This window comes from Tenrec ecaudatus, chromosome 6, assembly GCF_050624435.1.
Source record: "Tenrec ecaudatus isolate mTenEca1 chromosome 6, mTenEca1.hap1, whole genome shotgun sequence".
In the NCBI taxonomy this organism is placed as follows: Eukaryota; Metazoa; Chordata; class Mammalia; order Afrosoricida; family Tenrecidae; genus Tenrec; species Tenrec ecaudatus.
In genome coordinates, this window is record NC_134535.1 from 119370340 (window position 1) to 119397323 (window position 26984).

General features: G+C 44.8%; 1 protein-coding gene across 1 annotated transcript; it reads left to right on the forward strand.

Moving 5' to 3' along the window:
* Positions 1–551: 551 nt before the first annotated feature.
* GPRC5D (G protein-coupled receptor class C group 5 member D) lies at positions 552–10272 on the forward strand. Its single transcript, XM_075553091.1, has 3 exons — positions 552–1446; positions 8923–8990; positions 10098–10272. The coding sequence occupies exons 1-3, from the start codon at positions 552–554 to the stop codon at positions 10167–10169; spliced, it is 1035 nt and encodes a 344-aa protein (XP_075409206.1). The 3' UTR covers positions 10170–10272.
* Positions 10273–26984: the final 16712 nt, after the last annotated feature.

Consider the following 26984-nt stretch of genomic DNA (forward strand, 5'->3'; position numbering starts at 1 on the left):
TTTCCTCTACTGACTTTCCAGCCCCAAAGAGTTGTAATTTGGGTGAAACAGATGTGACAGCAGGGAGTTCTGGAGGCACTGTGGTTGAAGTCCTTAGCTGCGAACCAAAAGGCAGTGGTTGAGGCCACCAGCCACGGCAGGAGAGCGATGTGGCAATCTTCTCTGTGACAGCCACGCCGGGCAGTTCTCCACCCTTCTCTTGGGTTGCTATGAGCTGCCATCAATGCTAGAGGGGTGGGCTTTTATACATGACCGCGTTCATGGCCCTTCGGACCATGTTCATACAGACCTTCGTGTTTTTGTTGTGGCTGCTGGTTTCTCTAGGGACGCAAACAAACTATAAGTCACTCCATTGTCTTGGTAACAGTTTGAGGAAAGGGAGGTTACACAATTTTCCCCAGATGTCCTTAATTTGGAATGAAAGTGTCCCACCCAAGGTGGCTCAAAGGTGTTCACAGACGTGAATGTAAAGTGCTAAGCTTGTCTTGCCCTTTTTTTTTTTCTATAGGGGATCGGAAGACCATTCTCTTGGGGGCCACCTAGAAGTCACCATGATTAAGGACTGCGTTGATTCCACTGGGGACTTTTACTTCATCTGTGACAACGGGGGGCCCTGGGGCATTGTTCTGGAGGCCCTGGCAATCATCGGCATAGTGGTCACGATTTTGCTGCTCTTAGCATTTCTGTTCCTCATGCGGAAGGTTCAAGACTGCAGCCAGTGGAATGTCCTCCCCACTCAGTTCCTCTTCCTCCTGGGTGTGCTGGGACTCTTCAGCCTGGCTTTTGCCTTCATCACCCCACTCAACGAGCAGACTGCCCCTGTACGCTACTTTCTCTTTGGGGTACTTTTTGCTCTCTGTTTCTCGTGTCTCTTGGCGCATGCCTCCAACCTGGTGAAGCTGGTCCGAGGGAGCGTCTCCTTCACTTGGACAACACTTCTGTGCATTGCTGTCGGTTGCAGCCTGCTGCAGACGATCATTGCCATTGAGTACGTGACGCTCATGATGTCCCGGTGTATGATGTTTAAACACCTGACACCCTACCAGCTCAACGTGGACTTCGTCGTACTCCTGGTCTACGTGCTCCTCCTGATCGCCCTCGCGTTCTTTGTCTCCAACGCCACTTTCTGTGGCCCGTGTGAGAATTGGAAGCAGCATGGAAGGATCATCTTTGTGACTGTGCTCATCTCCATCATTATCTGGGTCGTGTGGATCTCCATGCTCTTGAGAGGCAACCCGCATTTCCAGCAGCAGCCCAACTGGGACGACCCCGTCATCTGCATTGCTCTGGTCACCAACGCGTGGGTTTTCCTGCTTCTGTACATCATTCCTGAACTCTGCATTCTCTACAGGTCATGCAAGCAGGATTGCCCTTTACCAAGCAACGCCTGCCCAGTGCCCGTCTACCAGCGCAGCTTCAGAGCAGAGAACCAAGAGCTCTCAAGAGGTACTCCCCCCGGGGGCTCCGGGGAACGGGAAGGGTTCCCTGTGGGAGAAACAGGAGGGAAATGGGCCATCAGGTGAGCTCAGAAGGAACAGAAAGGGATGGGTCAGATGTTAGGTAGGTGGCTTGGTAGTTGAGGCATGGAGGTGAAAAAGCTGGGAACCAAGAGGAGACGTTTTATGCAAAATTCGTTTCCTCCAAAAATACAGAGATTTATGGGGAGGGACTAAAACAGGAGTGAATCAAAAGCTCTACGTCAGAAGGGCGTGGCTCTGAGTGCCCAGGCTGGGTAAAGTACCCACTATAACATGTGTTGACCAGCCACAAACGAGGCTTGGCCTATGCAACTACAGGCCATACAATGACTGAGGCCAGCTGCTTTGGCCTGTAGTGTGAAGTCGCTGCTGGCAACAGCCAGGGATCTTTTAACATGTAAGTCCCAAGCTAAGTTACCAAAATATAATAATAAACTGGTTCAGAGGGCTCATTACTTCCTTAATGTCACAAAGTCCACTAGCTCCCGGATTTCTGCCTTTCAAGCCCTGCGTGACTTAAACCTCTCTGAGGTTCACAAAAAGTGGCAGGAATTGCTGAGTTTTAAGTGTGAAGCCCAAGTCAAGGTTCGGATATAGAGTCGGTAGCAGGAGTCAAATAACTTCCTCGTGTGACGTCTTCATAATAGCTTCTGGGCCATATTTTGGCCCTTATGTAAGACCCATCCACCTGACTATATTTTGTTAAGTGATAAGATACATTGTCATGACAACCAGGATGCTTGGCACCCAGAACCTGGAGGAAATAGTGACTAATTGCAGGTTTTGGGAAATATGTCAAAACTCATTAATTCCTTTCTGAAACATCTGGCCTATTATTCATAACCCAATATCATAGTTTTGCATCAAATTTTGTGTCTTGATAGGCATCTGATTTCTCACAATTTAGTTCTAATGTGCAAAGATGAGGTTAGTTGATATAGTGTATAGAGCATATAATGTTCGTTAGACTCAAAAAATTAATAGAAGCTTTCCTTTTAAGTACATGCACTTTTTTGAGCTGCAATTTATGGGTGATTACACATTCAAATTAAATCCTGTTCCGATAGATGCATCCATTAATTCATTTCAGCTCAGTTGACCACGAGTCAGAAATGATCACCATCCAGGCTTCCCATAAAAGTTTTTAACTGCTTGCTGATGATGCATAACCAAGCCACTGAGGTTTGTGACCAAATTGCCAAGTCAATCTTTCTTGAAACGATGTCTTCTATTTCTCAGCAGGAGATGGGCTAAAACTGCTTACATTTTTGGGCAGTTTTATAAGTATGTTTTCAAGCGACAAAAAAGTCAGGGAGAGTTCTAGGAGTTTCATAAACAAATCGATACACCTTAGAAGCTGTGGTGGCCAATATTTCAGGTCCCCCAAATATTGGGGGAATGTTTGAAACTTAAGGCGTATCTATGTTTGAGAGCAAGGGCGTGGTGAAGCACAATTTTACATGATTCGTTTGGGGCTATGCTTATTATCCAAGCCTGGTTAGAAAAATACTATTCTACAAATGGTAATCAATGCCAATGTGATGAGATATCTGGTGAATATATATTTATGTATATGTTCTTGACTATACTATTATAAAGCGCTTATATATATAATATATATTTTCTTTACAACACTCTTATATATAATAGTATATATATAGTAGTAAAGAACATAGAGATTATTCTGAGATTAAGCAGAATCACCAGAAACTTAATCACAGAAACTAGAACCAGAATTTAGGTAACCTGGGGAAAGTAAAATATTAAAAACTAGAAGAATGGATACAACTTAATAACAAGTACAAGTTTATACCTAAGTAGGAAGAATAGACAGGTCGTTACAGAATACTAAGAGTCAGGAACGTATAAACAAATAGCAATAACCTGAAACACCCTAGGGATTGCCATAGGTCATGAACCGACAGTGGAAAAGCAGGTTGGCAGTGTCCTTGGCTATGTTTGCCCAGGAAACAAGCCTCCCTTCTCCCCCCCCCCCAAAAAAAAAACCCCACCACTGACCAGTCAATTCCAACTCACAGCAACCTACTGCTCCTGATAAGTTTCCGAGATGGTAAATCTTTACAGGAGCAGACGGCCTTACCTTTCTCCCTCAGAGAGGCTGGTGATGAGCTTGAACTGCCAACCCTGTAGTTAACAGCTTTATCTGCTACCCCCCAAGGGCTCCCATTCTCTATGAACAGATAAGCAAGAATAGACTGCTGCTGGACTCATCACAGGTCCATCTCTAAGGAGACTGCCCTTCCAGTTGTAGGGGCCACTAATGCAAAGTGTGGAGACCATACTGAGGTTCTGTGGAAAGCCACAAAGATGACTAAAGCACTCTAACATCAGACTATGTGGACGGGTTAAGACCGTGAAACTGAGGTTGTAGTTCTTAAATGCTTTGTCCCTTTCTCCTATGCCCAGTCTTTTATGTCTATGAGAAAGGCGTGGAGCACTGAAGAAACGGTGGCTCTCTCTTCAGTACTAAACCACGACATTTTTCTTGAGTCCATGAAGAACCCATTAGTCGTCTGATTCTTCTGGTTTATCATTATTCGATCACCACTGGGCAACGGGCCCCGGGTCATTCGCCTGAGAGAAGAGCACGGACCAGGGTGAGCAGCAGGCAGCTTCCGAGCTCGGAAGCCCGCTCTCTGAGCAGCTGTTGCCCTAGTGCTTTCTAACTCCACCTCCAAGTCATGGGCCCTTGGACTTAAATCAAAGCTGGGGGGATTCAGATGAAAGATGAAAATAAGGGTTGGTAAGCACTGAGAGCAATCAGCAAAGGGGATTAAGGACTCTCTCTGAGAGTCTTTAAAAGGAAGATTAAGCATTCTTCCTGAAGTGGTTTAAGGACTTAATTCCAAGATCCAAAAACATCTGGATGGAAAATTAAAATGCAACCAAGCGTGTCGCTTCGGAACCTCAAACAAATGGATGTAAATATTCCTTGCCCCGTGCTAGAAATTTGTTCTTGAAAGACTATAGAGTAATTGAACTTTCAAAATCACTTGCTCTTTCAACTAAGTATTTCAAATATGGTCTGATTGGCAGCGGTCCTCAGCATAGAAGAAAGAAAATACTTTCTTTTCATTATTGCCTATTGCATCTGTTTTCAGTTTATTCAAATTTTGTTACATCCAGTTTGCTAAAAGCAAAAATCCATCTTTATTGGCGAGTTTCACATTGCTGACTGTCCTTTTGCACCCAGTATTTGAGTTTGAACAAACCTGGTGTGATTCTCTCTTAAAGTACTGGATAAATGCAATCGATGAGTCCACATCACATAAAAATGGGTCAATGAGGTGAGCCAAGAGAAAACTATTCATGTAGGCACGCGCTGTTCTGGTTGTTTTCCTTGACATACACCACCTTTGGCTGAATATAGGCTTTTTAGATAGAGCTCCAAATTTTCCCCACTCCAAGTTTGAGGCAACCAAATTTGAATGGTCCCAAGCAGTACAGATGTGTTGTTGTTGTTCTTTGGTGGAAAAATATCTCTCTCTCTCTCTCTCTCTCTCTTTCTCTCCCTCTATCCCTGAAAAGTCATAAAGAGAGGTGTAAAATAGACAGATCAAGCAGGGAAGATGACCATGAGCCAAGGCACAATTTGGTTAATTAACATGGGACCAGGTAAAGCCAAGGGAATGGTGTTAATACAGATTCCGGAAGCATCAGCATAAGCAGGCGCAGTGGGCCTGTAGAAAGAATGGTCTGGCCTCACACGCCCTGAGTCTGAGCCTCAGCTCTGCCTCTTGTGAACTCTGAGACCCAAACCAAGATTCTCAGCTCCTGGGAGCATCAGGCTCCTTGTCCCTGCCTCGGAATCAACTCAATCCAAGACAGGGAATGGAACCTTCTCTCTCTATAAATGCGCTTGTTGTTAGGTGCTATCAAGCCATTTCTGACTCACAGCCACCTGTGAACAACAGAACCAAACACCGCTCCCTCCTGCCCGGTGCTCACGATTGTTCTTATGTTTGAGTCCAATGGTGCAGCGACTGCGACAATCCACACCCCGCTGAGGACCTTCTTCTTTTGCACTGCCCCTCCACTTTACCAAGCCTGATGTCCTTCTCCAGGGACCAGTCTCTCCTGACCACATGTCCAAAGTGTGTGAGATGAAGTCTTGCCATCCTTACCACTACAGAGCATTCTGGGCTGTACTTCTTTTGAGACCAATCTATTTGCTCTTTTGGTAGTCCATGGTACTTTCAATATTCATCACCAACCTCTAGTTCAAATGCATTGATTTTTCTTCCGTCTTCTTTATTCAATGCCCGACTTTCACATGCATCTGAGGCTTGGTGATAGAACTGAAGTGGGAGATCACATGGTGGAATTTTGCAAGACCAACAATTTCTTCATCATAAATACCTTTTACAACCATACAAAAGGCAATTCTACACATGGGCTTCTCCAGATGGAGTACACAGAAAACAAACTGACCATATCTATGGGAAGAGATGATGGAGTTGCTTAGTATGAGCAGCTGAAGCCAGGCCACGGGCAGACTGTGGAATAGACCATCAACTACTCATACATAAGTTCAGGTTGAAGTTGAAGAAAATATAAACAATCCATGAGAGACACAATGCGACTTTGAGTATATTCCACCCGAATTCTAAGAACATCTCAAGAACAAATTTGATGCATTGAACACTAATGACAGAGACCTGATGAGCTGTGGGAGGACCCCAAAAACACCATGCATGAAGGAAGCAAAATATGGTCATTAAGAAAACAGGGGGAAAAAAATAAATGGTCAAAGGGGATGTCAAAGAGTAAAAAAACTCATTGTCATTGAGTCGATTCTGCCTCACAGAGACCTCAGAGGACAGGGGAGAAATGCCCCTGTGGGTTTCTAAGACTGTGAGGCTTTAAGAGAGTAAGAAAACGTCACCTTTCTCTCACAGAGTGGCTGGTGGTTTCAAACTGCCGACCTTGTGCATAGCAGCCCAACACGTAACCATTGTACCACCTGGTAGAATAACAAAGGCAAATGGAAGAAACGATGAAGTCAAAGAGCTGAGCAGACAGTTTCAAAGGGCAGTTTGAGAAGACAAGTAAAATATTATCCTGAAATATGCCAAGACCTGGAGTTAGAAAACCAAAAAAGGAAGAAAATACTCACATACCTTAAACTGAAAGAATGCAAGCCTTGGGTTGCAACACTGAAAGATTCGATGGGCAAAATATTGAATGATGCAGGAAGCATCCAAGTAAGATGGAAAGATACACAGAGCCACCAGCATTCCACCATTTCGGGAGGTGGCACATGAGCAAGACCCAGTGGTGCTGAAGGAAGACGCTCACACTGCACTGGAAGCATGAGCCAGACAAGTTTCCAGGAGCCATTGGGAGCCCAGTTGAAATGTTTCAACGAGCTGTGAAGCACTCGCTCTCCTCTACCAGGACATTGGGAGACAGGTATTGGGTCAACCAACTGGAGGAGCTCCATATGTGTCATCATTCCAAAGAAAAGTGACCCAACAGAATGCTCAAATGATAGAAATACTAGCAGGTTTTATTGGTTCTATTGCGAGTTCATATCTTTCAGTGATTGGAGGTTTTATACAGCCTAAGGGCTTTGCATATATTAATTGATCTAACCATCAAAGCAATATCATGAAATAGATGTACTATTTTGATTATTATCTTCCTTCTTTTTAGTCCCATCAGGAAACAAAGGCCCAAAAAATGGTCAAAGAACTTGGCCTTAGGCAACACAGCTAACAAGCAAGAGTGGAGCAGGCCTCCTCTAGGCTCATGCGCTCAAGATGATAAGCTCTACCTGTAAACACTAGGTTGTGGCTCTGGCTGTAACCATCAAAACAACAGTACTGGCCGGATGCCTGGTCTTAGAGATGAAGTGTCAGAAAAGGAGACACAGTGTCTGTCTTCATGGAGTATACAGACTGGCTGAGGAGACAGACATTAAATAACTGTGTGTGTGTTCTATGATTCGATTACAGTAGAGAATTAACTTTAAGAATCCTTTTTTTGTTATCTCTCATTTTAAAATTTGAATCAAGCCTTGTGGTGCATGGAGCCGAAAGGAAAATAGACAATCCAGTTCAGTCTTTTCACTTTACTGACGGAGAGAGTAAGGTGGCAAGGTCACAGAGGTTGTGCTGAGAGAGCAGGGACTGGCTGACCCAGGACTGGTGCTCTTTCTCCAGAAAGTGATGACTCTTCAGCCTCTTCACTTAGCAAAGACAGATGCTCTTCTCTTGAACAATCTCCCACTTTCTTGAACTCAGTGCATTGCTTTGCATGACCCTTCTAGCCATCGTCTTTGAAATGCCTACCGAATGACAGGGTCGGACTATGCAAATGTGCCGTGCTGTGGCCCACCCAGAGGATTGAATAACTTGTTAATATTGTAAATACGGTACATGGCATCCTTGAGGGAGTGGGACCATGTGAGTTGAGCCTGAAGGAGGGGATAAATTAGTTCTGTCATTCTACTTGGCTTAAAATGTGCCACCCTGGAGGCCTAAAGTGAGGACTGTCACTACTATCAAGAAAGAAAAACCACGAGTGGGTTATGTTCTTTGGACCCAAGAACCCTGTGCTGACCATCGTCCATCCGGGGGCAGAGAAGAGTGGCACCCAAGATGACGAGAAACTTGCAGAGAAATGGCAGAGGCAGCAGATCCAAGAGACCAGCAGGAGACAGAGCTGTGGCCTTTCCAGCTCCCACAGTCAGAATGCTGAGCCTTTGGGCAGGAGGCCTGCTGCCCGCGGGGGGTGCCCTGAGTACTTACTGACAGAGTGAAAAGAGCGCTGTAACAGTTGAGTACGTGGGGCAGAGCCTGAGCGTCAGACAGAGACTTATCTATGGGCACAGTGGAGAAGAGGCTGTCCTGGCTGAAAAGCTGTGTCCTGAGTACTCCTGAACCTGAATTATACAGGAGCTGTTAAAAGAAAGGCCTCCCAGCCACCAAGTTGATTCTGACTCACAGCGACCCCACAGGAAAGGGTAGAAAGCCTCTCCTTCGCTGTACACCCGTGACTCTGAGCACGGTCTGAGTGCTGGGTCACCATGGCAATGGAGGATCAGCTCCAGCGGTGTAGCAGAAAGTGTCATAGGAGGGATGACCGGTGTCAGAATTGGTGAAAATGATGAAAAAGTTGGAGGGGACAGGCATGGCGGGCCTTGCCTGAAAGGAATCAGCCTAGATCGGCTGATGCAGCTGATTTTCATTCTGTCTTCTCCCCTTGAACACCTGCCGTCCCTAATTCCCACACCCTCTCATCGAGTCTTAAAACATTCTCAAAATCATAGATGATAAAAACAGCAACGACAAAATTCTTTTTTTTAGATCGTCTTTTTCTTTCCGCCGAGGGTCAAGCCAGGAAGTGTTCTCATTGTCCTCATGTGCCATTTCCACGTGAATCTGTCACTAACTCGGCCCTTCCCTCCTTTGGCTTTCAGCCCGAGACAGTGAAGGCGCTGAGGAGGCTGTAGCATTAACTCCATATGGTACCCCCATTCAGCTGCAGGTAAATGCGCTCATCTACTTCCACCTGAGCAGGCGCTCTTCCCCAGGGGAGCCTTCGGGCTTCATGTCCCAAGGTGCTGACCCACCTGAGAGGAGAGGCAGGACAGGATCATCCCCACAGGTGTGACGTGCTTGGGCCACCCAGATGTGAGCCACACCAGAGCACCGGGACAGAGGCAAGCCTCCCTCTGCCCCAGCCAGTAATGACCTATGTGCAAGCAGGTGAACATCCCAGGAGAGAAAGGCAGCTTGACAGGTCTGTGTGAGTGTGCCAAGGGGCAGCAGGCTCCCGCTGTTTTTAGCCTTGGGGGCAACAGGGAGTTGTTAATATGCATGAACATGGGATCTGTTTTTAGAATCACTTGTCGAAATGTATCTCCAGAGCCTCCCTGGCTGCCTCTCTGAGTCACTGTCTCGCATTGTCAGCGGCCCAGGCTGACCCAAGCAAGCTAGGTCTGTCATCATCATGCGATGCCCAGATGGGTGTACGGTGGTCATCCTTTCCATCAAGAGTGCAGGGAACACTGAGGAACTTTGGGAACTGCACTGGTAGCAACTCACATTTGGGCCGTGGTGGCTTGCAGACGCGCACATCCGGACGGCCCAAAAGACCAAACCGAGACACTGGCTCCTGCTCGAAGGGGACCAAAAGTAACTGCAGTCTAAGAGTGCAAGTCATGCTCAGACCGTTTCTTCCATGAACTCGATGAGACACAACCCTAACTAGGCAGAGCCCTCGGGGACACTATCTCGGCCCTTGCCCTCTCCTAGAATGGCCTGTGAATGCATCTGCAACGGTGTCACAGGATCAGCCCTCGGGGAGGCGTGGGCACCTGCGGAGACTATTTCTTGTCCACTCCAAGCGGTTCTTGGGTTCATTTTTCACACCCAGTGGCCTGCTGGCTATTCCAGGGCCTTGCAAAAGCCATTCCTGTTCCATGGCTAAGGGGAAACAGGGTCAGTAAAGAAGCTCCGATGTGAGGAGGCGCAATATTTTCTACCTGCTGTTTACTGACAAAAGACGAGACTGTTTCAGATAGTTCTGGAGGGGGGGGTCACCCCTTACGTTGGCTCAGACCATTGATGGCGATACTTCCTTCCTCTCCAGGCTGTTGACCCCACACAAGAGTATTTAGTCCCTCGGGCTCAGCTCAGCCCCCAGCAAGATGCAGGCGTGTAAAGTCCACGGACAGCACGAGTGGTGAAATCCCAGAAGATGATCCTGGTTAGTGCAGCTCGGACGAGCCCCTCAGGACCCCACGGAGCCCTGCGAGCCACAGCACACCACCTCACCTTTCTCCCTGCTTGCTCGCCTCGCCACCCACCAGGACGCTTCCTCCCAAGGCTGCTCTTTTGAGTATAATTACAATCTTGCTGGCTACCCTGCCCTGACTGTGTCTCTTTCTTCATTCGCGGAACTGATAAATGTCTAGCAATGCAAGAAGTTGGTGCCTCTCCCTAACCAAATGACCCTGGATAAAAAAAAATGGGGGTCATGACAAAAGTCAGTAGCAACATACCACTGACTCACTCCTCTAGACCATTTTTCTTGTTGTTGTTTCTAAATATTTTATTGGGGACTCGTACAAGTCTTATCACAATCCATACATCCATTGGGTCAAGCACATTGGTACATTTCTTGCCATCATCATTCTCAAAACAGTTGCTTTCTACTTGAACCCTTAGTATCAGCTTCTCACTTCTTCTCTTCCTTCTCCCATCCTCCCTCTCTCAAGAATACTTGATAATTTATAAATTATTTTGTCATGTCTTACACTGTCGAATGTCTCCCTTCACCCAATTTTCTGTTGCCCATCCCCCAGGGAGGGGGCTATATGCAGATCATTGATTGCTTCACCCCTTCCCACACCTTCTCCTTCCCCTCCTAGTATCCCTACTCTCATTATTGGTCCAATTGCCCACAGATGGGCTTTGAGTCTCCACTCCACACTCCCCCTCATTCACAACAATATGATTTTTTGTTCTTTGATGCCTGGTACCTGATCCCTTTGATAGCTCATGATCACACAGGCTGGTGTGCTTCTTCCGTGTGGACTTTGTTGCTTCTCAGCTAGATGACAACTCATTTATCTTCAAGCCTTTAAGACCCAGATGCTATATCTTTTGTTAGCTGGGCACCCTCAGCTTTCTTCACATTTGCTTATGCACCTGTTTTGTCTTCAGTGATCGTGTCAGGAAGGTGTGCATCATGGAATGTGAGTTTAATAGAACAAAGTGTTCTTGTATTGAGTAGAGGCCAAATGTCCATCTGCTACCTTAATACTACACCTATAAATATATCCACATAGATATTTTTTCCATCTCTAGACCATTTTTAATGAAGGGTCCCTAAGCATGATTGAAGGTCTCTGAGTGGCACACATGATTTGCACTCAACCTCTAACCTAAAGTTTGGTGGTTCAAACCTCCCCTAGACTACTAGAGAGGCAAAGGCCTGACTATCTGCTTCCCTTAAGATGATAGCCAAGAAAACCTTGGGAAGCAATTCTACTCGGTAAGGCAATCGGTCACCTGGAGTCAAAGTCGACTAGGTGGCAACTAACAACAGTTTGATTTACTTAGAATTTTTTATCAGTGGTGTAGGAGGATCCTCAGGACTCTCACAACTGGACACTTTAAATAGCATGCACTGTTCTATGAGCTTGCAAACAGGCTAGCTTCCTCCACAGTGGTAGCATGGCTAGTCTGGCGGATGTGGGGAGGTCAGTGACCTGCTTTGATGAACCAATAACAGCAAAGACAGAGTCACCCCAGTTGACGCTCATAAAGGATTTTAAGTGGTGAACATAAAAAGCCCAGTCTACCTTTAATGATGTTCCTAACAAGCCCCTACCTCTACACAAATGTCCATCTCCATGCCTCCTGCAGCTCTGTATGTCCCCAAAAGAGTCGTCTGTCCTTTATGCCCAAACCCTCCAAAGCCCAGCTCATTGCCACTGAGTTGATTCCAACTCACAATGACCCTATAGACAGAGTATAACTACCCCATAGAGTTTCCAAAACTGTCATCTCTATGGAAGCAGACACATCTTTCTCCTGCAGAACTACGTGTGGGTCCAAACTGCCAATCTCTCATTAGTAGCTGACTACTTAACTATAGCAAGGCCAGCATCCAAGGCTACCAGAAGGGACCTTGGGGTCTACTTCAGCCCTCTGATCTTGCAGATAAGAACTAGAACCTTGAGGATATGGAATGACTTCCCAAAGTCACACAGAGTGAATGGGGGACCAAGTCTTCTGGCTCCTACGCCAGTCTTTTTTCAGTCCACTGAGCCCTGGTGGCATAGTGGGTTACAGGTTAGGCTGTTGACTTGCAAGTTTAGCCATTCAAAACCACCAGTCGCTCCAGTGGAAGAGGACAAAGCTTTCCCCTCCTGTAAAGAGTAACGGTCTAGGAAATCCACAAGGACAGTTCTACCCTGTCCTGTCACTGTGAGTCAGAATCCATTCAATGGTCATGAATTTTGAGGCTATATTTCCGTATCAGCAAGTGTTTTGCCCCAGAGGGTTAAATACATATTTGTGACCCATGAGCACTGGTGCCTGACATTTTGTGGAAGCACGCTGTAAAAAAGCTGTAAGGTACCATAAGTGCGTGAGCCATTTTACTGGGTAATGTACATCCTGGATGGTCCCACAGCAACCAATACTCTGAACCCATACCAGGTACCAGCAACCATGCTGGGATGTACACTAGACAAAGCAGACAGCACTGCCTTGGGGGAGCTTACATTTTAATGGGGGGGGGATGTATGGGGCAAGAAATTATACATGCCAAGAATTTCAGAAGCATAACCCCCTCATTTTACAGACAACAATGACAGAACCAAGACTAGAATCCAGGTCCCTAACTCCAGTTCAAATGTTCATCTTCTAAACAAGTTCCAACATTTTCAAACCGTCTTCTGCCTGTAAAACACATGCCTGCCAAGTCAATAGTGACTCATCACAGAGCAGAGCAGAAATGTCTCTTGGGTTTCCAAGGCTGTAAACCTTCATGGAAGTAGACTGGCCTATCTTTCTCCTGCAGAGTGGCTGATGGCTGCAAGGTCAAAGAGCTAAGCTCTCTGTTAGCAGACCAGAGCTTTAACCACTGTGTCCACGGACTGCAGGGTTTTTCGGTTGCACTTCGATTAGCTGCTTTTTGGAAATTTGTACCCTTTTAGCAGCACGAATTAGTCTCTTAATAAATGGTCAGACAACTTGACCTTTTGTCCTTATGGGTCATGAAAATCCGAGAGAAATATGTTTACTGGATTTTTATGTAAATGCCATGAGCCTTCTAAGTTGGTTTGCCAGCCACTCCCTTCCCCAACCCAGGAGGCATTTTCTGAAGTACCCTTCCTGCCAATTTAAAAAAAAAAAGTTTTATGTTTTTTAAAAAAACAGCTGCATAGAACTTTTATAAAAATACCTCCCTATATATGTATAGGTTTAGTATTAAGGTAGCAGATGGACATTGGGCCTCCATTCCAGTACTCCCTCAAGGAAAGAACACTTTGTTCTATTAAACTGGAATTCCATGATGCTCACCTTCCCGACACGATTGCTGAAGACAAAGCGGGTGCATAAGCAAATGTAGTGAAGAAAGCTGAGGGTGCCCGGCTATCAAAAGATATAGCATCTGGGGTCTCAAAGACTTGAAAATAAACAAGTGGCCATCTAGCTGAGAAGCAACAAAGCCCATATGGAAGAAGCACACCGGCCTGTGTGACCATGAGGTATCAAAGGGATCAGGTATCAAGCATTAAAGAACAAAAAAATCATATCATTGTAAATGAGAGGGTGTGTGGAGTGGAGACCCAAAGCTCATCTGTAGGCAACTGGACAACTCCTTACAGAAGGGTCGGGGGAAGGAGATGAAGCCAGTCAGGGTGTGGTGTAACAATGATGGAACATACAATATTCGTCTAGTTCTTAATTGCTTCCTTCCCCACCCCCACTATCATCATTCCAATTCTACCTTACAAATCTGGCTAGACCAGAGGATGTACAGAGAGGAACTGGAAACACAGGGAATCCTGGATAGATGAACCCCCCAGGACCAGTGGTGAGAGTGTCGATACTGGGAGGGTAGAGGGAAGGTGGGAGGGAACCATTCACAAGGATCTACATATAACCCCCTCCCTGGGGGATGGACAACAGAAAAGTGGGTGAAGGGAAACATCTGACAGTATAAGACATGAAAAAAATAGTGATTTATAAATGATCCAGGGTCTGTGAGTGAGTGGGGTGGGGGAGGGGGGAAATGAGGAGCCAATACCAATGGCTGAAGTAGAAAGCAAATGTTTTAAGAATGATGATGGCAACAAATGAACAAACGTGCTTGACACAATGGATGGATGGATGGATTGTGATAAGAGTTGTATGAGCCCCCAATACATTTTTTAAACTCCCTGCAGGAGGGAGCTGTTGGCTCACAAATGTATAAGACATGAGTTATTTGCATAAAAATGCAACCAGTGGTAAGAGGGAGACCTGCCCTTGGGTTACAAAGCAGCCGAGCCACAGACCCCTGCTCTGGAGAACCAGCATCTATAATTCTAGTTTTCCATCAGATCAGACGGACAGTCTCCTCTCATGGTGTTCCCATTTGTCTGATTTGGTATGTAGGGGACATTTCTGTAGTCTTCTAGCAACTTGTGTCAAATGCACTGAAGCCCTCGACGATGGCTAATTTTGTTTCACAAAATGTTTTTTCCTAAAAATCCGTCAAAAAGGTAAAACTGAACCTCCTGGTGCTGAATTGCCTCTACTGGCACTAGACTACCACATTATTGCTTGAATGTGGGGCTGCAAGGGATAGGGTCATGCTCAGGTTGTTTCCGGAGTAGAATTTCATTGTCAGGTCACAGGTGGCAATAAACCCAAACTCAAAGTCAATTTTGTGGCAATCCTATAGGCCAGAGCAGAACTGCCCCTGTGGGTTTCTGAGGCTGTGACTCCTGACAGTAGGAAGCCCTTTTTGCCATGGAGCGGCTGGTGGTTTCAAACTGCTGGCCTTATTGTTAGCAGCCAACTCTCAACCACTAGGCTACCAGGGCTCCTAAAGAAGGGCAAAACTCTCCTTGGAAGGCCGGCCACATCAGTCAGCCAGCCAGCCAGCCCCACAGAGACTGGATGTGGCCGGCCAGGCTACCACGCCCGCACACCACCCATTCAACAGTTCACTGCCTTCCACACTGCCTTTCCTTCCTTTTATGCAGATGTTGAATCTATCAATCCACAACCGGCTTCCACAGGTTCAAGTTGCTCATCATATCCCCAACTGAGAATTCTTTCAAACCTCCTCTCAAAGGACCACCAGCCTGTGGACTGGCTGCCCTTGAGTGGGGTGCATGCCCTTGGTCCAGTCAGTAGTTGTTGGCTTGCTCCTGTGACGCTGAGCTTAGGTGTCTGTCTGCTCTCTCTGCGGGAAGCTGTGGGGTAGGAAATTTCTTATGGCCAACATGACCCCTGAGTAACAAACCCAGGAAAATATATATTTTTATGCCGTTACAGGGCATGTGGATGAAAATACATTTTTACCGATTTTCAGTTTATGCAGCAATTCACATAAAGTCTTTTGAAAGTCTTCTAAGAGGAAAACCTACTTTTAAAATGCATCCAACAATTTATGATGAGCATGTTGTACTCCATGTTAGCATACTGTACTTAGAGTATTATTAGAGTATCTACTCACTGAGAGATAATGAGTTGCATCATATGCAAGATCTAGTCTCTTAAAATCGTCTCTTCCTGATTCTGTGTATTTGTCCCATTTTGTTATTTTACCAAAAAAAAAGGACACCCATAGAAATTTCATTTTAGGGGCGAGGATCCCAATTCATACAAATGGTTTTGCTTCAAACAAAATGGGTTTAAGCATGCTTCTTCAATCAGTGGGGTGCGACATGTGATACGCTTGTCATAGACTCATTAGGTTGCCTTCCGAGGGGGTCCACTGAGCCCATTAAACGAAAACACGGCAGAAAGGTCGACTCCGGTGACTCCAAAAAGGTACTCTTGATAGATGTCTTGAACACGGAGAGCAATCTTGAGAAAATAGTTTCAAGAACATTGAAAACCACATTGGTGAGAAAAAGAACAGGAAAATTTCACCAAGATATTTTTGTTGTTTTTTACCCCTCTCAAATCAATGCGCCTGCTCATTCTTCAGGTGTAGGAAGGGCTGTCCAAAAGACTTTCGTGGGGGAACCTCCCTCCATCCACCGATTATCCTCACCTTACTTCAGACTTCCGTTTCCCCAAGCCCAAACCTTTAAGAGGAGCACTGTCTGAGTTCCTTGAGGATGCCAAAGTGGTCTGACACAGTGTCAATCTTTGCAGAATCCTTGAAGAAAGGTTACAAACGCATCTAGTCAATTCTGGCCGAGAGCGGCACTACAGGACAGAGGAGACTGCTCTACAGGGTTTGCAAGGCTATGTAGTCTGAAAGGAACAGACAGCCTCGTCTTTCCTTGGCAGAGCTGCTGATGGATTTGAAGAGCCACCCTTGGGGTTAGCAGCCTCATTAAGTGAAGCCACTGCACCAGGTGTAATCTACCAGGACTAACCACCGCCAGATGCATGTAGATCTAGATGGAGGATACGTCTGGGAAGCAATAGCATCACATTTTGCTGTTTGTGTTGAACCAGGGTTTCCATAACTTTGTAGCTTTCTATTATTATTTTTGCTTACTGTGATATCTTAAAAGCAAGCAATGAAGAATTATATATAAGAAAGCGAATTTTGCTTCCTTGGTACCAAAGCCCGGTATTTTCACTCAGGAAAGTCACTTCTTACTGAATGTTAGAATCTAATGATGATAAAGACACCAAGTTCTAAGGATACCTGCTTGACATCTGAGTAAAGGAAGGAAGGAAGGAAGGAAGGAAGGAAGGAAGGAAGGAAGGAAGGAAGGAAGGAAGGAAGGAAGGAAGGAAAGAATGTTTTCTTGGAGTTGTTAAAAATGGCTTTGAGTGCCAGGCCAATTTTAAGCTCCTGGTTTCTCGTGAAAGATTATGTTTGTGGTTCTTCAGCGATGTAGGAGACTATCTAGAACTCAGTCTGAGTTTGAACATATATCAAAGGCCTGCCAAGTGGCACAAATGTTGCCAATGCTTACGTTGCTCTTAGGGGAGGGCTCAACACTTAGGAGCCCTGAGCTTCTGTTAAGGGTGACAGAAAGTCAGAAACTGACAGTGATGCTGGGTCTACAACATAATGAACATAATTCATGTCACTGGAGTTTACATGTGAGGATATATTTACCACATTTTTTTAAAGAAAGGAGGTTAAAAACAAGCATTAGTGGAATCCCTTTCCTGGAAATGCGTTCAAGGATCTCTAGAAAAATCAGTGTGATTAGATCTCTGTGACAATCACACTGTCTTTTCTGGATCGCAGAGATAAGCCCATTATGTATTTTTATATTGAGCTGATTCATCACGCTTTGAGCTACCTTTTAGAAATACCGATGGCTAGCTGTAATTAAAATGTAAAAAGACGATCAGGATGCGAGGGTCACATCTGACCTCCTCCCGCTTCACAGGGGGAAGGAAAATCAAAGTCTACATCAGCATTGCCCATGAGGGGAAGACATACCCTCACCTTGCCACCATCCCTCCTCAGGGCACTCTGCTTCTCAGCTGGGGGCAAGAATATGCATTGCAATGACCACCAAAAACTCACAGCCATACTCACTGTTGGGTTGATAAGGGACATTGAGCAGGTTACATTCAGGAGAGAAATGCTCAGGATACAGTCGCTGTCAGGACAGTCTCTTCCCTGCTGTGTCGGCAGGCTGACCTCTCTGGCTCTTAACCTGTTGGCCTGCAATGTTCCATAGCTTTCTAGAGGCTGTGGTTAAATGCCCAAAGGGCATGCTACTCCACCATACGCCTCAGCCTGAAGGTAGGCGGCTCCAGCTCTGTGGGTCAGCAAACCCAGTTAGCACCAATTCAGTTCCACAGGGATCCCCGAGTCCCAGGGATGCACTTCACTCCTGCCTCTTCTCTCTGGCTTACTGGGAGTTTCTCCCCTGCTTCTGAGACGGCGGATCAGACCCAGCTGGATGACAATCACAATGAACGCTTAGCAATCACTCACAGCTGAATCATATCACACAAGTATTATGTCCCTGTACCTTCTTAACCAGACCCCACAAGAAAATGAAGGTCATTCGGTGAGAGTTGAGTTACAGGGTATAGTCAATTAATATGGTCCTTCTACCCATAATTCCTTATGTGATATATTAAAATTCTAGATTCTGTGTGCCTGTGGCCAAAGTTCCATTTGGGAAGAAAGATGAGGTGGTGCAGTGGTAAAGCGCTGGGCTGTGAGCTGTATGGTCGGCTGTTCGAAACCACCAGCAGCTGCTCAGGAGAGAGATTAGGCTTTCCAGTCCCATAAACAGTTACAGTCTCAGAAACCCACGGAAGGTCACTATGAATCAACAACCCTGACTCTAAGGCAGTGAGAGTAAAAATGACCATTTTAAGTATTCAAGAAATCATATACTGAAAGGCAGTTTATTATTTCATCTAGTCAATACTTAACTAAAACAATAAGAGTTACACAAAGTTAGATAATGTTACAAGAAAGAATTTTAAAATATTAATGGAAAATATATTAAATAATACCTGACAAAGAAAACGAGTAAAGATGCTTCCATATTGCCTCTTGAGTAGTGGCCTCCCTCGCAGCTGTCGTCCCTCTTAGCGGATCATCATCGACTGCGCGGCTTCCCCGTAACCATCCTTCCACTGTAGAAATCGGAGCATCATTTGAAAAGAAAGAATATACAAGAACCCATTCCTTGAGAGGCAGGCCAATTAGACAATGGCTATTGTGCTTGCTATGTTCAACACAGGCTATTTCTCTTCTCTGAAAGCATTGTGTTCATCTTTGAAAAGCCCCTTTCCTCTTTTGCTAAACTCACAGCCATGGTCCTTACAATACCTCTAACACGCTGAGCACTTTCAAGAACTGCGTAATGCGCCCACAAGATCTCTTGGGACCTGGGACGTAACACACAGCTGAAACGGACCACAGTGTGTCACCTGCAGCTGTTGGGCACCGTTTAGAGATCTTTATGCTCTATGCTTGTTTACTGAGGTGACAAATGCCGGGGAATACAAATGTGGTGTTTCATCAAAAGTACAGGTTTTTTTAAATGAATAAAGATTACAACCATAGTTCTAATTCTTTGTGCCTATGGATGAACGGAACAATACTACAGGCACTTAGTTAAGAGAGGAAGGAATGTACATTTGTGATTTCCACAGTGGGCAGCTTCCCACCTTAGCGAGAATCCTGATTACAGGTGCCATCTTATAACTGATCTGCTGAACACAACGCAAATTACCAGTAGGTCTCTGTTCTGCCGAACTGTTGGCAGCCGGCTGGATCCTACCACTGGTTTTACCCTGCCCTGGAGGGGCACCATGAGTCAGAATTGGGAGTTTGTTTCAGTTAATAGTCCTATTTTTGGAAGGCATTCTCTACTATACGAATCAACAGAATTAGGCCCAGATTAAGACTTGACCTTATTAGAAGGCATGGACTCATCTCCACCCTTTGTTTCCATGGAGGCAGCTTTGACTCTACCGGAGTAGAGGATGTGACTTAAGACACCATCCTTTGTTTACTGTGGATGGGGTGTATACACTGACTATAGGAGACCTTGTGGCATAGTGGTTACTTGTTGGGTACTAACTCCAAGGTCGACATTTCCAAACCACCAGCCCCTCCACAAGAGAAAGATGAGGTTTTCTACTCCCATAAAAAGTTAGTCTTGGAAACCCACAGGGGCAGTTCTACCCTGTCCTGCGTGTGTTTGACCAGACAGTTTTAACGCACAGGACCTCACCTGGAAAGTCACACCTCTGTTTCCTGACTGAGCTGGGGTAAAAGCAAAAAGATCTGCTGTGACTTATGCACATTTTGGCTTCTGGCTCTCGACCCTGCATGTGGCTCACTTCTGCCCGGTATTCACATTTGAACCCAAATAGCACCCATCCCAGAGGTAAACTTTCCCCAAATGTTGTGAGTTTCTGTGGGGCATGGCACCGAATCCCAGAAGCCAGGTATGTGAGGGGGTAGTCCCCAAAAACTGGCCTTTTTTCAAAGCTATGTATTTAATTATTTTTACAAAACAACCTTATCACCTTCAAAGTACTCTCCATTACACTGAATACATTTTTTCAAATCTGTGATTCCATTCTTGGAAGCATTTTTCAAACTTATCTGTTTATATGACTGACAGCACCTCCTTCTCTTTTTTTACTTCAGCTATTATATGTCGTTATCATTGTCAAATCATGAAGTGGCTGGCTTACAAACCTCCATAGGTGGGGGAATATATTCATGGATTATAGGATTATGATGTAGGTGTTCACATACTGCAATTGTTAAGTATAGAATATTTTTGGTTTATTCACTTATAGAGTATTATATTTAAATGAGGTCGACACATTTTGAGTAATATGCATTTTTGTTTTAGCATGTTAGTTACAGGGGTGATTTTATTATTACTATGTTACAATTATATGTGGCCAAAGGGTTGTGTAAAAGTGTCAAATTGACAAGGGGTGGTCTGTGGTAACATCAGGTCAACTTGAGGGTAGGGTGTCAAGTCTAGCCTGTCAATCAGGTCATAGCCAGTGATGCCTGTGTATGGGCATGGATTTCTCATGAGTAGTCTGCAAACTTCCTCTCTTTTGATTCTGCCATCAGAGGAGACGAGTCTCTCTCTCTCTGTGCTACACATTCCTGTTGACAAGCCACATGGAGTCACACTGATGGCAGCCAGAGCCCTGGCGATATGTCCATTGCCATTGGATCCACAAGACTTCCTACCCAGCACCCTGTGCTCTTCCTGAATTCAGCATCATTGCATGTGTTGCATGAGGATAATGAGGAATTCATAGGCTAATATCAGATTTATGAGTTGCTATCAAACTTATGGGCTTGATCTGGACTGGGCTGGGGTGTTTTATTGATGTATAATTACTTATTGATATAAAATTCTTTCTTACATATACATGAGTATCCATGAATTTGTTTCTCTAGTCCACCTGAACTAACACAAGAACTGAGAGGGCCTTGTCCTTTCATGACCCTCTTCACTTGTGGAAACAAAAAGAAGTTGCACAGAGTGAAGTCAGGTGAGTAAGGTGCGCAGGGTAAGAGAAACATGTTGTTGTGTTTTTTAATTTAAAAAAAAACTGGTACATTGAGATGGCTGCATGAGCAGGTATATTGTTGTGGTGGCAAATCAATCCCCTTTCTGCCACAAATCAGGTCTTTTTTGATTATACAATCTTTCCAGAACCTCTAAATAGAAAGCTTGATTAACTGTCTGACCTGGTGGAATGAACTCCAAATGCACTATCCCCCCCACATAAAAAACAAATGTGCATCAGTTTTTTGGGGGTGTACCCCCTCGTATACTCAAGTGTGGACGGTAGGGATAGGACATAATAGCACCTTGGCAGAGCTGGACACTTGGGACATCTTTAGTCTCCAACTCCTTGGGTGTAAAATCAAACAAACAAGCAAACTCACTACATACAATTGATGCCCACTCATAGAGACCCTGTAAAGTAGGAGTGGAAAGCCCTGTCTTTCTACCACGGAGTGGCTGTTGGTTTCGAATAGTGTACCAACTGGTAACCACTGTTCTACCAGAGCTCCTGGGTCTAGTTTAGTGTTGTTGTTGTTAGATGTCATCAAGTGGTTTCGATCCATAGGACCCCGGTACACAACAGAATGCAACGCTGCCTGGTCCTATTCCAGCTTCACAATGATTCATATGTCTGAGCCCATTGTTGTAGCCACTGTGTCAATCCATCTTGTTGAAGGCCTTCCTCTTTTTCACAAAGCATGAATCAAACAAAGCATGCTGTCCTTCTCTGGTGACTGGTCTCTCCTGATAACATGCCCAAAGTATGTAAGACAAAATCTTGCCACCCTTGCCTCTAAGTAGCTCTTTGGTTAAGCTTCTTCCAAGACAGATCAGTTTGTCCTTTTAGCAGTCCATGGTACTTTTGATAATATTCTCCAGCACCACAATTCAGAGGAATTGATTCTTCTTCAGTCTTCCTTATTCAATGTCCTTCTTTCACATGCATATGAGGCGACTGAAAATACCATGGCTTGGGTCAGGCATACCTTCGTCCTCAAAGTAACATCCTGTTCTTCAATACTCTAAAGAGATCTTATGCAGTACATTTACCCAAGGCAACTCACCCTTTGATGGCTGCTTCCGTGAACATTGATTGTGGATCCAACCAAGGCAAAATCCTTGACGATGTAAATCTTTTCTCTATTTACCATGATGTTACCTATTGGTCCAATTGTGAAGACGTTGGTCTTCTTTACACTGAAGGCTGCAGTCCTTGATCTTCATCAGCAAGTGCTTCAAGTTCTAGTCACTTTCAGCAAGCAAGGTTGAATCATCTGCATATCCAAGGTTGTTAATAAGCCTTCCTCCAATCCTGACGCCACATTCATCTTCATATAACCCAGCTTCTCTGTTCATTTGCTCAGTATATTGATTAAGTTTGGTGAGAGGATACAACCCTGATCCACACCTTTCCTGATTTTCAACCAAGCAGTATTCCCTTGTTCTGCTGTCACCTCTACCACTTGATCTATGTACAGGTTCCATAGGAGCACAATGATGTGGTCTGGAACCCCCATTCTTCTCAAGGCTGTCCATAGTTTGCTATGATCCACACAGTTGAATGCCTTGGCATAGTCAATAAAACACAAGAAAACATCTTTCTGGTATTCTCTGCTTTCAGCCATTATATCTCTCTTTCTCCTCTGAATCTAGCTTGAACCCCTGGCAGCTATCTGTCGATGTACTGCTAAAACCATTGTTGGATGATCTTCAGCAAAATTTTAATTGCATGTGTTATCAATGATATTGTTCTATAATTTGAGCATTCTGTTGGGTCATCTTTCTTTGAATGGGTACAAATATGGATCTCTTTCAGTCAGTTGGCCAAGTAATCTGACATTAATTCTTCTAAAAGACATTATTATCACAGGAGTCGCAAAGGGTACGACTAAAAGAACCATATTAAATAATCCATTATATTTCAATACCCATCTGAAATTTTTAAAAAATAGTAGAATTATTAAAACCAACAAAACTTGAAATATATTTTAATACTTGGTCAAATCAATTCTGTGTTTGGTATAGTTACTCAGGTAACTGTGTCATCTAGGATTCAGGATGAACTAAACAGGTCAAAATTTTAGTTGCCTCTATTACTGTATACTAACCACAGGATAATGAAGTATATGTTGTCAAGCAGCCATAGAGAATGCTAGACATGAAAAATAAGCAAAACAGAAGTAAAGAAAATATGAATTATAGTGTTGCATACCTATTTTAATGGATGAAAGTCACGTTCTCTAACTTATTAAGATGTTTATTACATTAGATAAAAACACTAGGGGAGGCCACTATACTTTTAAAATTCCTTTTTAGTGTAAAACCCAACCCTTATTCTGTCTTAAGACCCACTGGATATACAGAGAGAGTGGGTTTTTAAAATAGCTGCTACTATTGGAATTATTGGAATGTTTGGTTATAATTCCCACCCGGACTTTATTTATATGTACAAGAAAGTCGTGCAGACTTCATCTGAAATTCATTTTAAAATTTCTTAATGTTTAATTCAGTGGAATTATTCCCAATGCAATTTATTCTGAGGGGACAAGTGGGATTTTCTATTTTTGCTATGAATATACCGTAAGCTGATCCACATTAAAAGAATGTTTGCTTTAACTCTGTTAGTATGATGATTTTGTTTTAAAAGCAAATAATACTCAGCAAAGAAAAGATAGATACTTATAGAGACTCATGATACAATATAATAGAATGTTTTTTCACACGCCCCCCACAATATAATAGATTTTAAACAGCACTTTACAACATACAAATGATTTTCACATCCACAAATGTATTTGATCTGTTGAATGAATTAGGCAAGGATTTTTCCATAGGAAAACAAACAGCAATAAAATTCCTTCCATTTATAGTTTAAGAGTATTCTGGCATGATTCTTAGTGTTTATTCTTCAGCTATCAAAGAGTTAGAACATTCTGTGCATGTGTACATGTAAGCGCATGCTGACAGATGGAGATAGATAGATCTTATAAAGACAATAAGAATCTCGCATAATAAGCGGTACTTGGGCCATTTTTACTCTGCTATTTTTGCAGTATAATCTAAATTACCTCTATAAAATCAAGAAGACCCAGTCTCCTTGAGGCATCTTCTTTATGGACAAGATATTCTTGAAAGAGACCTAAAATCAGACTGCACTTGTTATTTGTAGCTACAGTGGAGAGTGCCATGTCCTGCTGCTGACGACTGGTTTTCCACACACCCAAACACCGGGCAGAAGATGTTATTTAAAGAATAAAACTGCCAATTTTATGGCCCCACGGTGGTCATCATAGGTTGCTTTTATTCACTATTTGCAAACTCACCCACCTTCCAGGGACACTGTTCACTGCCAGCGGGTCAGTACTGACTCATAGCAACCTTCTAGGACAGGATAGAGCTGCCCCTGTGGGTTTCCAAGACTGTGACTTGTACAGAAGTAGAAAGCCCTGTCTTTCTCCAGAGGTACACAGTGGGATTGGCCTTGGGGCCCTTTTAGAGCTGAGTGAGTGACTGACTCTGGCCAAAAAGTTGTGAGCAGAAGGTATGTCGCTTCCAGACCCAAGCAGCCCATTATGAGTGTACAAGACCCTCAAGACTGCTCTTTTGGTCATGTTGTCAATCGGTGTTCCTAACAGTGGATTCCAGATGGACAGACGGCATGCGCAAACACGGAAACGATGTTGTTTGAGCTTGTTTAGATCTGGGCTGCTGTTACCTCGGCTGGCCCAGCCCAGCCTGACTAGTCTAGCCACTGACCCAGTTGCTTGGTATCCTGAAGTAAAACAGGGAGCTCCCTGTCTGGATCATTTGCATTATCACCTGCTACTGTAGTGCTCTTCAAAGACACCCTTCCATTAAAGAAGAACCGGCCTGTGTTTTGACGGATAGGCCTCAGTCCGATCCATGGCTCCACATGTGTTGACATGATTACCATTCAATGAGAGAGCTGCCATCCTCAAAGTATGTGGAAGGTGAAGTGCAATATAGAACAAGGAGCTACTCTGTCTAAGGGAAACCTTCACAGAAGAGGACAGAGCCCCAGCTCTGTCTCCTACGATGGGTAGGAATTCACTGGCCACATGGGATCAGACATGATGCTCAGAGAAGCCATGGACAGGGAGTTTTCATGTGAGTTTTTACAAGTGCCTCCTCTGGGCAGATGGGTTAGAAAATGTGCCTGCCCCCTGAAAGATGTAGCCCCATGCCAGGGCCAGAAACCCCCAGGGGCAGTTCTACTCTGTCCTGGAGGGCTGCCAGGAGGCAGAACTGACTCCACAGCAGTGAGTTTGGTTTTGTCTGGTGTGGACTTGGGAAGGCAATGCCGTGTGGGAAGAAGGTTTCCTTTGTTGTGCTAGGCGGCCTTGTCAGTGTAGGATGTGTTATACACCTTTGAGAGATCAAAGGAGCTGTGAGGCACAGAGGAGCCAGCAGAGATGATGGGGGAAGACAGATGCCGCCTGACGAACGCCAAGGAACTGAGGAACAGAAGCTGCAATGCGAAGAGGAACTTCTCCCAGAGCAGACAGAGCGAGAGTCTTCCCCTGGAGCCAGTGCCCTGAATTTGGGCTGCTGGCCCCCGAAGCCGTGACAGAATCCGTGGTCTGATTGTTAGGACATCTGGTGGAGCAGGAGTCAAAAAGGGCCTGATCTCCCAAAGGAAGGCACCTGGACAGACGCTTGGTCCCTGGAGCGCAGCATAGCAAGGCGCGCCTGCTCATCAGAGTTGCCCGGAGCGGACAGCCAGCCGCCCAGGGCAGCAGGAGAAACACACTTCCCCAGCTCTCCTTCCATGCTTTGGACCAAGAGGGGAAAGCTCGTAAAAGCTTCCCAATCCAAAGCTATAAAGCTCCCGAATGTCCAATCTTTCCACACGCATTGTCACCCCCCATGTGCCCACAGGAAGGATGGGGCAGATGGGGATCAAGACTTGATTGGAAACAATTGTTCCCATCACGCAAAAATACACAGTTTTAAAACTGACGGAGGCCAGCCTATTTCTATCTAAAATGTGTTTGTTTTGCACTCATTTCTTTCTTTTATTTCATATTGCATCAAATATCATCTATCCCCAGAAGTGCAGATACTACAAAGAATGACTAAAGCAAAGTTCTAGGGGCTCTGCAAAAGAATTGCTTAGCTAATTATTAAAGTCTGCCTCGTGGGGGTTGTTTGTTTGCTTGCTAGTTTGTTGGTTTTTATATCACATATTTTGCCTAAAATGACAGAGTGTAATTATTCTGATTCCCTCTAAATTAATTTTTAAGTTGCTATCTGAATAAAATTTTAATGCTAACCCTGGAAAGAAACATGATTATCTTAATAACTGAGTTTGTTGACACCCCCTCAAATTTTTGTGGCAGAAATGAGGGCCTCCCCCTCCTGTCCTCATCCAAGCCCCAGGCCTCCTCATCAGATTAGCTTCGGAAGAGGCTAGAACTGGACTGACTCCACAGTAGACTCACCTGGAAAGTTTGTAGTGCTGTCCCTGGACACCATGGACACCAAAACCCAACCCCCAACTCACTGACATCGAGTTGCTCCTGATTCACAGGGACCCTATAGGACAGGGTACCACCCAGTTCCACCTTTAATCTGCACGGTTGCTTCCAAGATTTCTGCAGAGTGTGGAGCCTGAGTACGGTCTGCAGAGCCCACACGACCACCCCACACACTCACTCACTTATTCAAGCCAAGAACATCTGCGATCCTTCCTGTGGACTTGGGGCGTAAGGTTGGCAAGGCAGCTGCTGGGGCTTGCTGGAAGACTGCGGGTCAGCCAAGTCCTCGCAAGCCCCAGCATGGCG

Excerpts from the sequence above, each read along its gene's own strand:
- GPRC5D (XM_075553091.1), top strand. The coding sequence starts at position 552 with ATGATTAAGGACTGCGTTGATTCCACTGGGGACTTTTACTTCATCTGT. Across the intron at positions 1,447-8,922 it reads GAACCAAGAGCTCTCAAGAG|CCCGAGACAGTGAAGGCGCT; the intron begins GTACTCCCCCCG and ends TTTGGCTTTCAG. Across the intron at positions 8,991-10,097 it reads GTACCCCCATTCAGCTGCAG|GCTGTTGACCCCACACAAGA; the intron begins GTAAATGCGCTC and ends CTTCCTCTCCAG.